The sequence below is a fragment of the Falco punctatus genome, assembly GCF_963210335.1.
Source record: "Falco punctatus genome assembly, chromosome: 20".
NCBI lineage: Eukaryota > Metazoa > Chordata > Aves > Falconiformes > Falconidae > Falco > Falco punctatus.
Genome location: NC_137600.1, coordinates 3,990,571 through 4,004,389, shown reverse-complemented (window position 1 = coordinate 4,004,389; position 13,819 = coordinate 3,990,571). Strand labels below are relative to the sequence as shown.

At 59.8% G+C, this 13,819-nt stretch overlaps 1 protein-coding gene across 3 annotated transcripts in view; it reads right to left on the bottom strand.

Annotated features, from left to right (window-relative positions):
* Positions 1-13,320, bottom strand: part of GFRA2 (GDNF family receptor alpha 2) — a 30,991-nt gene extending 17,671 nt beyond the window's left edge. For all 3 annotated transcript variants that reach the window (XM_080370376.1, XM_080370377.1, XM_080370375.1), the window contains exons 1-3: positions 12,576-13,320; positions 6,918-7,232; positions 3,233-3,316 (exon numbers count right to left, since the gene is read on the bottom strand). In XM_080370376.1, coding sequence (XP_080226502.1) covers positions 3,233-3,316; positions 6,918-7,232; positions 12,576-13,236 — 1,060 coding nt within the window. In that variant the 5' untranslated portion in view covers positions 13,237-13,320. The remainder of the gene's footprint in view (positions 1-3,232; positions 3,317-6,917; positions 7,233-12,575) is intronic.
* Between the last annotated feature and the right edge of the window lie 499 nt (positions 13,321-13,819).

Genomic DNA, 13,819 nt, shown 5'->3' with positions numbered 1-13,819 from the left:
CTCCCTTTGCCCAGGGCCAGGACCCCCCAGCTGGGCTGTGGTGCCATAAGACCCCAGAGCCAGGGGGGTAAAACTGTTTGGAGAAGAGCCCTTGAAATGCCAAATGTGTCATCCCAGTGATGAACGCCCACCGTGGAGATCTACCAGGGAGAGGGAAGTTTAGTAAGACATATGTAAAGTGAGTAGTTCTTATGATATATAAGTAGATCTGCCTTGAAAAATAGCGCGAGAGGCCAGAAGGTCGCCTGAGCTAACGTTGGAGCCGGCGGGTGGTCGGAGTGTGACCTGGTGCTGTGCTGGGGGGGAATCCTCCTCCCTGCTCCTCCTGCGAACGGGCTGTGAGCCCTGTTAGGAATAAAGTCATGAGAGGAGGGAAAAGAGGTGAAGACAAATCCTTTGAAACTTCACACCCTCCTTGTGCAGCCAAGCCCCAAAGACAGGATGGGGCAGGGATTGTCATTTTGCTGCCCAGGTCCCTCCAGCTGAGGGCTGAGGATGGAGACAGCTCACGACACTGATGTCCAAGGAGCAGGAGGGGAAAAAGATGCTCGAAGGAGTTGGGGGACACATGGCTCTCTTTCCTCCTTGCCCAGGCCAGCTCCCAGTTTTGGGGGGATGCACCAAGCACTCTTTACACCCAAGTGTGCTGGTGGCTGCCCCAGCTCCGAGCCCTGCAGGCAGTTAACAGCCAGCGCAGCAGCTCTCCGGCACAAGCTGGGATCTGCGCAAAGTGTCGGCTTATTTTCTAATCCCCCTGAGCATCGCTCCTGCCCTGCCCGAGACCTGCAGGGACCTGGATGCATTTTAATAGAGCCGATGCTTGGAAGTGCAGGGTTTCTGGGGAGCTCATTAATAAAGCACAAGCATGAAAATTTCATGAGGCGAGAAGGAAACGGGGGCCAAGGAGCTGGGGAGGGGACAAAGCCAGGAGACTTGGTGCCACCAGCCGTCCCCTCAACAGGCACTGCATGGCTTTTCAGTGCAGGAAGGGGTCAGGGGCAGAGGAGGAGGAGGGTGATGAGGAAGGCAGTGCTGCTGCAAGCCGATGCTGTGTTGTGCAGCGTGGGCTGAGGCCGGGGGTCTGCCACCCACCCACCTCTTGGATGCTGCTGGCTCACGTTGGTGCCCACATGGGCAGAAACACAACGTGGGGCTGCTTTCCCAACCGGAGCCTCTTCCTTCTTCCCTGCAGGCTGTGGTTTCCATAGGGCAGGCTCCAGCTCCTCTTGGCACCACAGAGCATCCTCACTGTGGGCCGGGGATGCTCTGCTCCATGAGGGGGGGGACGGGACACCGGGAGCGCAAAGCCCCCTGTGTGGGGAGGGCTGCGGTGGTGCTCGTTTGCAATACTCGCTCATGGTGCCTGCAGCTCTCCCCCGGTCCCGGCAGGCTGCCCATCGAGGGTGCAAGGAATCAGAGCACGGTGGCATGCATCTGGCATGCATCGCCGCCCTCCTCGCTTGCACAGCCCCTTCTTTCTAGAAAGGTAAGGTAATCCCGCCGCTAGCCCCACAGGCAATTAGCCCGGCTCTGCCTCAGCCTTGTTATCAAGAAACAACACTAACAGCTCATTTGCTTCAATTGCTTTGGCTCCAGGTCGGGGCTGGGGGTCCCGGGGGGGCAGCTGCTCACTGCTCACACTGCTCCAGCCCCGTGTGTGGGGACGGAGAAGGGGTGGAAGAAGCATCAAGGCCACCCTGCTGGCCACAGCACATCTCCGGAGCATAGCAACAGCCAGTTCCCCCCTTCCCCCAGCCCCAAAATTGCCAGACAGGCTTCCTTCTCCTCTCATTTTGCTTTTATGAATAAATCAACCCATGAGCGTTTAATCCCCCACTCCAGACACTTTGCTTTTCATACTTTCCAGCAGCTAAAATATTTCCTTGACGCTAATGTAATCCAAAAAGGCGTGCGGGAGACGGGAGGGGGTGGCATCGTCATCCTGAACCGGTGCTAAGCTCCCCGGAGGGAGCCTGGCAAATTCGCTTCGGGAGCTAAAACCCAGCAGGTGACGGCAGCGAGGGGATGGGACGTCACAGCCCTTCTCCGAGGTGTCCCCAGGTGAGCCAGGGCGGCTGCAGACAGGGCTGCACGGGGGGGGGGGCACAGCATCACTGTGGGGTCCCCAAGGTGCTGCCACCCTCTGCCCATGTGCACCCCATAAGGTCTGGGGACACAGAGCCCCCCAAAACCCTGGTGGGTGGCTTTTGGGGAGAGGGTTAAGGGGAGAAAGAGCAAGGAGAAGCCAAGGCATTGCTGACCTAATTTGAAAAGAGGGGTGGGGGGGTGGGGGGCGGGTCGCAGCACGGAGGGGTTGTCATGGAAATAGACGGCAAAAAAAAGTTCCCGAGGATGGTGGTGGAGTTTGGGCTCCCGAGAGGAGGATGTGGAGGCAGAGATGCTCCGGAGGGCGCGGCATCCTTCTCCCAGCAGTATCCCATCACTCAGCGCAAGGCCAGCTGCCCCAGGGAGAGACAGCAGATAGGGCCCCCCCTTGGCTTCCCCACATATGGGGTGTCCTGCCAGTCTCAAATCTTCCAGAAGACAGAACACGTTACACGGAGCGATGGATGGGCAGCGGGAGGGTCTGGTCCCCCTCAGAGCCTGGGCTGTGCCTGTGCCTCCCCCTCCTCCCCTGCCTAATGCCACGACACTCAGCTGCACGAAGGGAGGCATCAGCAAGAGAAATGAGGGAATTACAGGCTCTCCAGCCCACCTCGGCTATTTTATATAAGCCCACGGCTGGAGGCAGCTGAGTCTAGAAAGTAAAAACCTAAATCACAGCCTGGGGCAGGGAATAGGAAGCCCGAGGAGAAGGATGCTGCCCATGGCTCTGCCATCACTGCCGGGCAGGGGCTCAAAGCAAGGCGAGCTCACCTTCTCCCAGCAACGTCTGATCCTGCCAGGGAGGTCTGGACAGAGAGGATCTGTCCCAAAGTGCATCAGACCCTGGCAGCACTCAGGAACCAGCCCCTACATCGCACCCCTCCACCAGGTTCCAGCATCCCAGCCGGCCGTGGGGGCCACGTGTCATCCCTAAGTGATGCTCAGGGCATCAAGTCTGGGGCGGTGGGGGAAAAGACGGGCAGGAGCGTGGCCATAGGAGCTGGAGGAGCAAAGAACTAAACCACAGGGAAGGAGCTGCAGGTTTTCCTTGCCAGGGAGCTCAGTAGCAGGTCTATGATCATGGGCAAGAGAAGATAAAACAGCAGAAGCATGTTGCTTTTATTACCTGAGAAAATTGAAGCAAGTCTGAATATATCAGAGAGACGAGAGGTGACCGGCTCGTAGGGGGAAGCTTCATAAAATTCTTCTCCTAGAGTGGGAGGGAAGAAACACAAGGGGGAGAAAAAGCAAATTAAAACCCACAACGAATAACCCCAGCTGCCACTGAGGCTATGGCGGGGTGCTGGCACCCCCCACCCACCCCCCCAGCGTGGCAATCTGCAATTTGGGAAGGGAAAAGCAAAAAGCCTTTAAAGCACCGCCCTGCAACGAAAGGAAAAGCTTGTTTTGGACCAGCTCAGCTTAATTCTTGCTGGCTGGGAGGTTGTGGCCGGGCAGGCAGGTCTGCACTGCTGCCTGCAGCTGCCTGACGGCTGGGTCCTGCCGCAACCTCAGCTCCTTATGCAAGGCAGATTTGGCAGCGGCCGCATTCAAACTGACCTCAGGAGTCGAGGGAATTTGGATTTGAAAGGTCAGTGTTTCCCGACTGTGGCTGCAGAGTCTGGGCCAGCTGCAAGCTGAAAGTTTTAGGGTCTATACTCAACCCTGGGTTGTTTTCTTGTTGTTGGGGAAAAAAAAAAAAAAAAAAAAAAAAAGCGTTTGCCTAAATAAATACTGGAAAGAACGTTTTCCACTCTGCCTCTGGTACACTTTGGGAAAATGGAAATATTTTGGTGGGGTGATACAGACCCAACCGGAGAGCCTCGTCATTTGAACACCAGAGCATCCCCACCACCGATCCACCCACGCTGCACTCCAGGGGCTCATCCACTGCAATCCACACTTTCCGGAGGGAACCTGAGCGCGGTCCAGCTGTTCCCAGGCTAGGAGCAAACCCGCTCTCTCCCATCTTTGATTTCAGTGCAAATTTTGCTGCCTGCCTTTTGTGTAACTCCAGAAAAGGCTGATTTCAGGAGAGCCAGCCACGGCTCTCAGGAGAGGAAACGCTTTCTTCAAACCCCAGCAGCCACAGGGAAAAAAAAATATATATTTTTATGCATATATATATATATACAAAAAAAAAAAAATATCAATGGCTGGACTTTGAAAGCTCCAGCCAGAGGCTGACCAGCAGCCCAAAGCATCGATCTCCGCTGTGCCTGGCAGCCCTTGCAGCAGGATCCCTGCCCGCAGTGGGTGCCCTCGCTGCCGGTGAGCCGGGTCTGCCCCCGGGATGGACCCCGGCAGCCCCGACCACGCCAGCCTACGCGTGCTCTGCCGAGTTATTATTAGCCCAAGGCAGCGGCATTTATCCTGTGTAATTAAGGAGCCACTTGAAACCCTGTGCTGGAAAACAAGCTCATTAAGAGGCGGGGAGCAATGCGGGAGGGCTTGCTCCAAGCCCAGCGCTGTTCCTTGGGAATCTGGGAGGGCAGAGCTGGGTGGCTGGCCAGTGAGATCCTGCTGGGATGCCACCTTGGGCTTTTCTCAACAGCTCTGGGGTTTCAGCCCATCACCCTGCCCCTGGCCTTGCCACCACCCTCAGGGTGATGCTGGGTGATGCTACATGGGTGCAACAGCCTCTGCCGGGGCCAAGGGCAGCTCCTGCTGCTGCTGCTCATCATGAGGAAGGAGACAGGCACCAAGCAGTTTGCTTCAGGCCAGCCCCCTTCGCCTTGCTGGGTTTCCTAATGCTCCGATGACAAATAGCACCTTTATTAAAGTGCATTTAGGAAACACTGTAACCTCCCGGTATATTGCTTTGCCAATGCAATAAATAATTAAATACTAAGCGAATCCTGCTGCTTGCTAGGAAAATTACTGAGCATTAAAAGGGCAGTGGACTTTTCTTGAGCTCACTGAGATGCAATTAACCTCCAGGAATGAGGCTGGAGTGAGAGCAGTCCTCCTTAATGGTAGGGACTGGTTAGCTCCCACAGCAGAGAGGCTGGACTGGAGGCCACCAGGCACAGCAGCTTTGCTAAACGGCAGAAGATCAGGGTCTACCTTGGGCTCCTCATTGCTTTTACATTCACTGGTTTATCCATGTTAAAGCTGTGAGCTGCTGGATCTCCCCAAAGCTTCAACCTCTCCTGAAGACTCGGTATAATCACTTTTCTTCCTACCTCCTCCTCCTCCCCCTCCCCTTACAGGTCTTGGAGTAGCCATCGAGCAGTAAAGCATCCTTCATTCATGTTTGCAAAGCCCTCTGAAACTGCTGAATGAGGGTTGCCAATGAGGGGTAGAAAACAAGCATTAATTCCTGCTCTGGCTGGTTTTGGTGCTCCCAGTCCCTGTGCTGACCCAGATTTGAAGGCAATTTCAGCCAGGGGAAAGCTGCATACTCGGATACAGCTCCCCACATCCTCCCCGCTGCCACCAAAGACCTCCCAGCACCATCATCACCTCCTCTGGCTTCAGTCCCAGCTCGGGAGGGAGGTCAGAGAGCTGTGCCCGCTGCAGGAACGTGCCTGCCGGGGACCGAGGCTCCTTCAAATGAACCCCTTCAGCTCAAGCCACTACAGGAGGTGGCTTTCAGCCAAGGTGATGCAACGGCAGAGGAACAGGCATTTTTACAGGCTCAAATCGTTGGTGGAAGCGGGGCCGAGCTCCCAGCCCCCTTGGGTGGCCGAGGGTCCTTCTGCTCGCAAGCTGCCACCGGCCAGGCGGACACATGCCCTTGCAAGGACAGTGCCACAACTCGGGGGCTCTGGTACCGGTAGTTTTGCACAAGTTGAAGCTGGATTTAAGAGCTTCCATGTGCAGAGCCAGTGTTAAACCCATTAAAGAGATCTAGATTGTTAAACCGATGCTAGCTCTGCTCCTCCCCAGTCTGGGTGCTGGCAGAGCCACACAGGGGTGGCAGGAGTGGGTAGAGCCCACAGGACAGCAAAGCAAACCCCACCAGCACGAGCAGCAGCCCCAGCTGAGCCCCTCAAGGCCAGTTCCTTCCTCTGAGCCCAGTAAACTGCCCCTCTGCATCCCTGGACCAGCAGCATGAACCCCCAGGGCAGCCCCAGCCCCGGCGATGCCTCTGCAGAGGGGCGAGGGGCAGCGGGTGAAGCCCACTGCCTTCCCCTGCCTTCAGGCAGCAGATAATCCTGACTTCAATGCATAAACCAACCCCCGGCTAGCAAAATCCAATTTCAATTACCTGCACTGCTCCAGCCTCTGATTTACTCCTTCGCCAGGCTGCAATTACAGCAGGCTCTGGTGCATCACCTCTCTGCAAGGCACGACCCCAGCCAGCCCTCCCTGCTGCTCCCCAGCCCCCAAACCCCACCAGAGCAAGGGCTAATGGGGGGCTGGGGGAGCCAAGGAGGCAGCAACAGCTTCTGCACCCCGAGAGATCCCCACAGCATGTATTGAGGTGCAAAGCCATGCCCCAGCCTTGCTTCCCTCTGCACCCCATGGGCATATACCAGCTTGCAGGTGCCCAGATGCCCAGGCACAACAGCTCTGCCACGATAGCCATCAGCTTCTGCTGCAAATGTAGCCCTCAGCCTGCTTCTCCCTTGCCCCATGGCCACGTTGGGCAGGCCAGCTCTTGGCGCAGCCCCCATCAGCCCCTCCTGAGAAAGGGGGGACCATCTGCCTTGCCTGGGGTGCCCGTGCAGCCCAGGGCGCTGCTCAGCCCATTTTTCTAGAGCAGCAAGGTGCTCTCAGAGCTTCCCAACCTTGAGGTGGGTCAGGACCACCTCTCCTCCAGCACCCTCCACCCCAACGCAACCCCACAGAGCCCTGCCCCGTACCTTCGGTCAGCCCCAGGTGTATACTCCAGTAGATCTGAAGGCACTGAAGCTCCTTCTTCATCCCTCGCTTGCAGCGGCAGTCGTAGAGGGGGCTCTCCTGCAGCACCTCCAGGGCCGCCTGGCATTCCTTGTTGGCCAACATGGTGTTCCTGTCGCGGCCGGCCAGGCACTGCCGCAGCGTTCGGTACCGGGAGCTGCAGCTGGGCTCCGCCGCGCACAGCTCGTTGGCTCGCACGCAGTCCACGGGCACCCGCCAGCCATGGGGGTCCTGCCCCGGGGGGGACGGGGGGCCAGCCAGCGAGCGGAGGATCTCGTCTGGGCGAGGGGCAGGGGAAGGAGACACGAGGGCAGAGAGAGGTGAGGGAGGGTGACCCAGTGGGGCAAACCCCTTGTGACCCCCCCCCAGGACCCCGCACAGCCCCCGCCCCAGCCACAGTCCCCAACCAGTCCCTGGCGTTAGATCCACCTTCAGGCTGCTCCAGAGGGGGAGAGCATCCTTCCATCATGCCTAAACCGGGCCTGGATGTGTCCCCAGCCATAACCCCACGGGGGGGCTGTCACACATGGCAAAATTCAGCCGGTGGCCTGAAAAACCGAGCGGGATGTCACTGGGCACCCCCGGCAGCGGTGACGTGCCCCGAGGCGTGGGATGGGGACGGTGGAGGGTTAACCCAACGCCTTGGGCAGCCACATGATGCCACAGGACTCTGTTTCGTATTAAAACCAAACAGGCAAATAAACAAACACAGCATGTTTCCAGCCCCCGGTGCTTGGGGACACGAACCTCCACGCATGACCTCTCAAGAGCCCAGGGAAGCAGAAAGCCCGTCCAAACTCTCTGCGCACGTTGCTGTTTGGTTTGGATTTTGCAGCTCATCGTTTTCAGGCCCATCACAGGATTTTTAGGACATCTGACTCATGGGTTTTTGAGCGCTCGGGGTTGGCAGGGCTGCAGATTGGCCGTAGCAGCTCGGTACAAACTCTTCCCCTCGGGGATGGCCTCCTGCGCGCCTCTCTGCTAGCCACCCCTCGGGGTGGCAACCACCCAGCTCGCCCGGCTCCTGCCCCCGCACAGCCACTGCTGCCCCTTGGACCCTCCCTCAGCAGGCGGCTCTGTGCGTGCCTCTTCCCACCCGGCACTCCCTCAGCCCTCGCACTATTTCTATGATTTTCTCATTTTCTTTTGCTTTTTGAAACACATTCTTGCCAAGTCAAGCCCAGGCAAGGCCACTGGCCCATCCCATCACGGGTGCATGGGGGAGGGGGACAGGCAGCACTGGCATGGCTGGTCCCCCCATGCCTGCACCAGCCAGGGGATGAGGATGGGGTGGGCAGGACTCCCTGCCACTCCTGACCCCCTGCATCCACCGGCTTACATCTGCAGCCAGAGAAAGCCCTGGAGCAGGCAAAGATGGACACGACAGGACCCAGAGGGCATCCTCGGCTGTCCTGGAGGGTGACACAGAGGGAGACCCCACCTCGTGCGACACCTACACCCATGGGGAGTAGCTCCCCCTTCCCCTTGCTGCCACACGCAAGGCACCACATGGGCGCAGCAAACCTCAGCCTCCAGCTGCCATCCCCTTCCCAACCTGTGGCCACTCAGCTGGGTATGGCAGGGGGACAGTGACACCTACAGGCATGTGACAAGGGCCACCCCTGTCCCCCCGTCCCCGTGTCCCCCCCCCCCCCAGGACAGACAAGCTCTCAGGCTTGGCAGGCGCTCAGCCCCAGCAGCAGCTACTCCACGCAGGCAGGGCTTGTCCCCTGCCACCACCCTGGGGTGGCCACCTGTCCCCTGCCTCCTGTGGTGCCACGGGAGCATGCAGCCATGCATGCCTTTGCCCACCTCGCCGAGTCGGGACACGCTCCTCGGGCCGTGGGGATGCTCGAGGGGGGGAGTCTGCGGGAGGGATGGGGCAATGCCTGGGGTGAACGAGCAGGACGGGCAGCAGCCCTGGGTCTGGAAACCCTTCCACTGTCGGTGGGTCAAGCCAAGGAACAGATCCCGTCCTCCTGGTCTTCAGCCGATGCCCCCAAACAAACATCGTTGGGTTCAGAGAGGTCTGAAGGGTGTTCGGGTACCAGGAGCAGGTGTAGAGCCCCTGCACCCATGTTAGATCCAATTCTAGGTGGCGGATACCCCTTAGGAAGGGCCTCCTTGGCCTTTCAGGATTATATTCCACATGGGAGGCAGGCAGGATCCATGAGCAGTGGAGGCACACTGCTGACACACAGCCCGGACTGGTGGAGGAGAAACGGGCATCTCCCAAACGCTCCTCAGGGCAGAGATGCCAGGTCTTCACCATGAGATGGAGGATGTTTTGGTAGACGCTTTGAGTAGAAACGGGCCAGCTCTGCACCTCTACACAGCAGGAAAACACAGCCCGAGGCACCCTGCACAGCAGCCGGGACAACCTGCTCCTGCTGCAGCCGTTGGGATTGCTCCAGGCATGGAGAGCCATCCCGCAGCGTGGAGAGCCATCCCGCAGCGTGGAGAGCCATCCTGCAGCTCCACCACGTTCCACCACCGTTGCCCTTGCCCAGCTCAGCTGCAGATCTAGTGCTCGCTCTGAGCCCTCTGCCCGGAGCAACCCAGCTCTCAGCTCCAATTCGGTCTTCTCCAGCTGATGCCATGAAGCTTCTTCCCAAAACACCATCCGAAGCCTCTCCTGTGGCTGCACTGCTGTCTCCCCGCTGGCTCCATGGGCCTCCCAGGCAGGACAGCAGGGCTGGCAGGCAGGCAAGGAAGGGACATAGCCCTGCCCCGGTGTAAAAGGCGCTGGACCACATGGAGCATCCTTGCAAGGGGCTCCGGCACCCTCTGCAGCACGCTCGGATGGGCACTGGCTCTTGCCGGGATGGGATGCCCAACAGTAAATCCACCTGCTGGGGAGCTGGCAGGGATGCGTGGCGGTGAGTTGGCCTCAGCCTCCTGGCTTTTGCCACCTTGCTTCCACGACCTCACAGAGAGCAGGGCAGCCCCGATAAGGTGCCTGCAGCATCCCGCACCACGTCCAAGCCGGGAGTGCCAGCAGACCCCAAAGCACAGCACAAAGCCATCCCGCTGGAGGAGGAAGGGCAGAAGCAGCCCTTCCCCATGGTTCGCAGCCTGCACAGGACAGCTTTGTCCCCCTAAATCCAGCAGCATGCTCAGCCCTAGCTGCCAGGTTGGTGTTTTTTTCCTGGGGCCCTCCTCTCCTCCCGGTCCACAGCACTTGCCAAGCCAGGTAAAGCTCTGCAGACCCCCGCAGAGGCGCAAGGTGGGGAGTCTGGATGGAGGGGCAGGACAGGGGGGGTGGGGGTGGGGGGGTGTGAATGTCTCTCCAAAAGAAATCATTTCACAGATACACACCCGCTAAACTCGCATCAATAAAACATCTGCAGAGAATTTAAACCTAATCCTCAGCAGTCTCTGGGGTGTCAGAGCACAGCAAGGATTTGCAGGCAGATGCACAAGCCTCCGCCAGCCAGCCAGCCAGCAAACAACGCGATGGCCCGCTTTCCTCTCGCTCCCACGGCTTCCCCCAGCAGCAGCAGGCTGTGTTGCCTCTTTTCTAGCTGTAACACACGTTTCCTTTTACTGGTCCTGCCAGAGACCTTTAGACACAGGCAGCTTTAGAGGTAAATATTTGCCCTCATAACTGGACTCAAAAAAAAAAAAATAAATAAAAAAAAAATTGCTCAGGAACGTGCGCCCTGGCAGACTGGGTGCTGTGGCAGAGGTGGCTTTCTCCCAGTCAAAGGGGTTTTTTTGGCTCATCAGAAAGAAAAGCCCAGATGTGAAGAGCTGTGCTCCCCCGTGCCAGGCCCTGCTCTCCTGGGGTGCTCACCGTGAGGTCATGCTATGGGGGGCTGCTTTGGAAAGCAGCAGGATGGGGACCCCCTGGTCACCCCATCCCTCACGCTCAGTCGGGAGGCACATTTTCCCTGCAATCACCGCTCAGAGTGTTGCAGGTCCTCTGGTGGGCGGGGGGGCAGCCTCCCCACCCCAGCACTCATGTAACCTTTGGGGAAGCCCGGAAGGGGGGCAGAGGGTCTCGCTTTCATGCAACCTCCCCTGCGAGGGCAAACGGAGCACGCTTTGGCTGCCTTAGGTGGGGCATGCTGGAGGTCCTTGTCCTCCAGAATCTCGCTCATGAGATGTCCAGCGGCGAATTGGACATGCGTACAAATGGCCAGTGGCCAGCTGCCCCCCCAGCCAGCGCTGGAGAGCCCTTCCTTTCCCCATTTGTGCCCCCCACCTGGCCCCCAGAGCATCCCTCCTTGCTTTCTCTGGCTCAGAAGGCAGGGATCGTGCTCTCTCTGCCCCAACACTCCCCGGGCACACTGTCCCACTGACAGATCATGGGGAAGGGCACCCCCAAATGGGGGCTTAGCCCCCAAATGCTCAGGCCTGTTTCCCATCCCACACAAAGGCACATGAGGCACCAGCTTCCCCCCCCACACACTCCCAGCACATCACCCATTCCCCTCGCCAGCCAGAGATCATGCTGGGGAGCAGGGGAGAGCAAAAGCCTGTCACCCCCATTTCACCCAGGATGCAGAGAGCTCCCCAGCGATGCCGAGCACCCCATGCATGGTGGTCCCTCTGCCTGCACCCCCAGCCCCGCACCATGGGACGCTCTGGAAGGTTTGCTCTTCCAACCTTCAAGTCTCCCTCAGCAGCTGCCCATCCCTTCACCCTGTCCTCGCCGGCAGGGTGATGCTCCTCCAGCCCAGGCGAGCTCAGCAGAGTTTTTGTGGGCGCTCGCTGCTGCAGTGTGCTGGGGATCACACACGCAGGCACCCGCCGAGAGGCAGTGGGATGCGGGTGCTGCCGGCACGGCACAGGGAGCACGACCAAGTCACGGTCCTGCGTGGCGCCCAGCCTCGCAGAAGGCAAAACAAATGGACCTTTCTCGTTTGCTTCCTTTTCACCCAGACCCACCACAGCCTCTGCCTTCCCCCCTTTTTTAGCTGCACCTTCCCTGTCTCCGTGGGAGGCTGCCCTAGAAATGCAAAGCTTTCTTCCTGGCGGAGACAAAGCTCCGAAATAACTCACACATGATCTAAAGCAACACGCACGAATTGCAACGGAGGGGACAGCAATTCCCCACGCACACACACATGCAATTAGCTCAACTTTCCGAACCGATTCTCCACGCCGAGTTCCCAGGCAGAGGCAGGGACGGTGGGGAGGGGGGGGGCAAGGCGGCAGCGGCTGGAGGGCACTGGGAGAGGGGCTGGGGAGGGGGTAGATACCCTCCGAAATGCAAATCCATAAATGCAAATCCACGTAGGCTGCAAGGAGAGAGTGGATCAAAACCGAGGAGGGCTTTGCTGCGATCGCTGCCCGCTCCCTCGGATCGCGATCGGTGCCAGAGGCGGCGGCTGCCCCGATGGGGCGGCTGGAGGGAGGTGTGTGGGGGGGTGCGTGTCCTCGGGTTTATTTTTAAGGAAAATAAAGTTGCTCCTAGTTATAATCTTTGTGTCGCCTTGTCCCTCTGCTGCTGCAGACCTGGAGCCGGGCAGTGCCCGTCTCGCAGGGGCGCGGGTCCCTCTCCAGCCCCCGCAGCCCCTCACCCGGGGGAAGGACACGCCACCTCTGCCATCCTACCCGGCCAGGCGACAGCAGCCCCCCCCCGGCCCGCGGGCACCCCCGCCGGGGCCACTCACCTACGAAGAGGACGATGCAGAAGGCGTTTGCCAAGATCATGTTAGTAAATCCACGCGTTCCTCCACGTGTGCAAAAAAATGTAAGGGAAAAAAAAAAAAAGGAAGGGAACCAAAAAAAAAAAAAAAAAAAAAAGATAATTCCCAAGGTAGATCCCAAATCCGGGAGAGGAATGTGGGGTGCAGGGAAGAGGGGGTGCGCTCCGCCCGGCGCGGAGCCGGGGCCCTCAGCCGCTGCGCCGGGCAGCGCCCCTCGCCGCCTCCCGCATCCCCGCCCGGCTCCGCGCTCCGGGGCTCCGCGCTCCGCGGGCTCCCGCGGCTTGTGCCGAGCTCTGGCTGCCGGGGCGGGGAGCGGGGGCGCGGCGAGGGGCGGCTGCGCTCCCCGAGCCCCGGCGGCGGAGAGGGGGCAGAGCCGGCGGTACCGCCCGGCCCCTCCCCGCCCCTGCCCTCCCCGCCCCTCCGCCGGGCCCCGGAGCCGCGCACCGCGGAGGGCAGCGCAGCCGCGGGCGCCCTTCCACCGCCCTTCCGCAGGGGCAGGGGACCGGGACGGGGGGCTGTCTGTGGACCCCCGGGTCCCCAGCGCGCCCTCCCTCCATCCATCCATCCATCTCTCCCTCCCTCCATCCCTCCTTCCATCCCTCCATTCTTCCGTCCCTCCATTCATCCCACCGTGGGGATGCACCTGCCCAGGGGGGTCTTTGTGCAGACCTCCAGCTTCTCATCCCTTCCTCCATCCCTCCTTCCTCCATCCCTCCATCCCTCTTTCCATCCCTCCATCCCCCCCTCCAGCCTTCCATCCATCCCTCCAGCCTTCCCTCCCTCCCTCCATGGGGATGCACCTGCCTGGGGGCGTCTTTGTGCAGACCCCCAGCTCCTCATCCCTTCCTCCATCCCTCTTTCCATCCCACCCTCTGCCAGGATGCACCTGCCTGCATGCAACAGGGGACCCCCAGGATGCCCCACTGCTGCAGAGCCAAAGGCGAGACGCCCATGCGTGCCCCCCACCCCACCTAGGACCAGCCCCAGGCCCCCACTCTGCTCCAACCGTGAGGATTAGAGACCTGCCGTGGCACTGCCTCGTCCCTGTATCAGGGAAATGCCACCAGCTGCAGGCGGGGGGGGGGGGGGGGGAGGGGAGAGGAGGGGGCAGGGGACCCCACCCAAATGGGGACCTACCCGCTGCTCTGCGCTCCCCACTGCCGGGGTGTGTGGGAGGAATTGCACATGCACATGTGCACACACACACA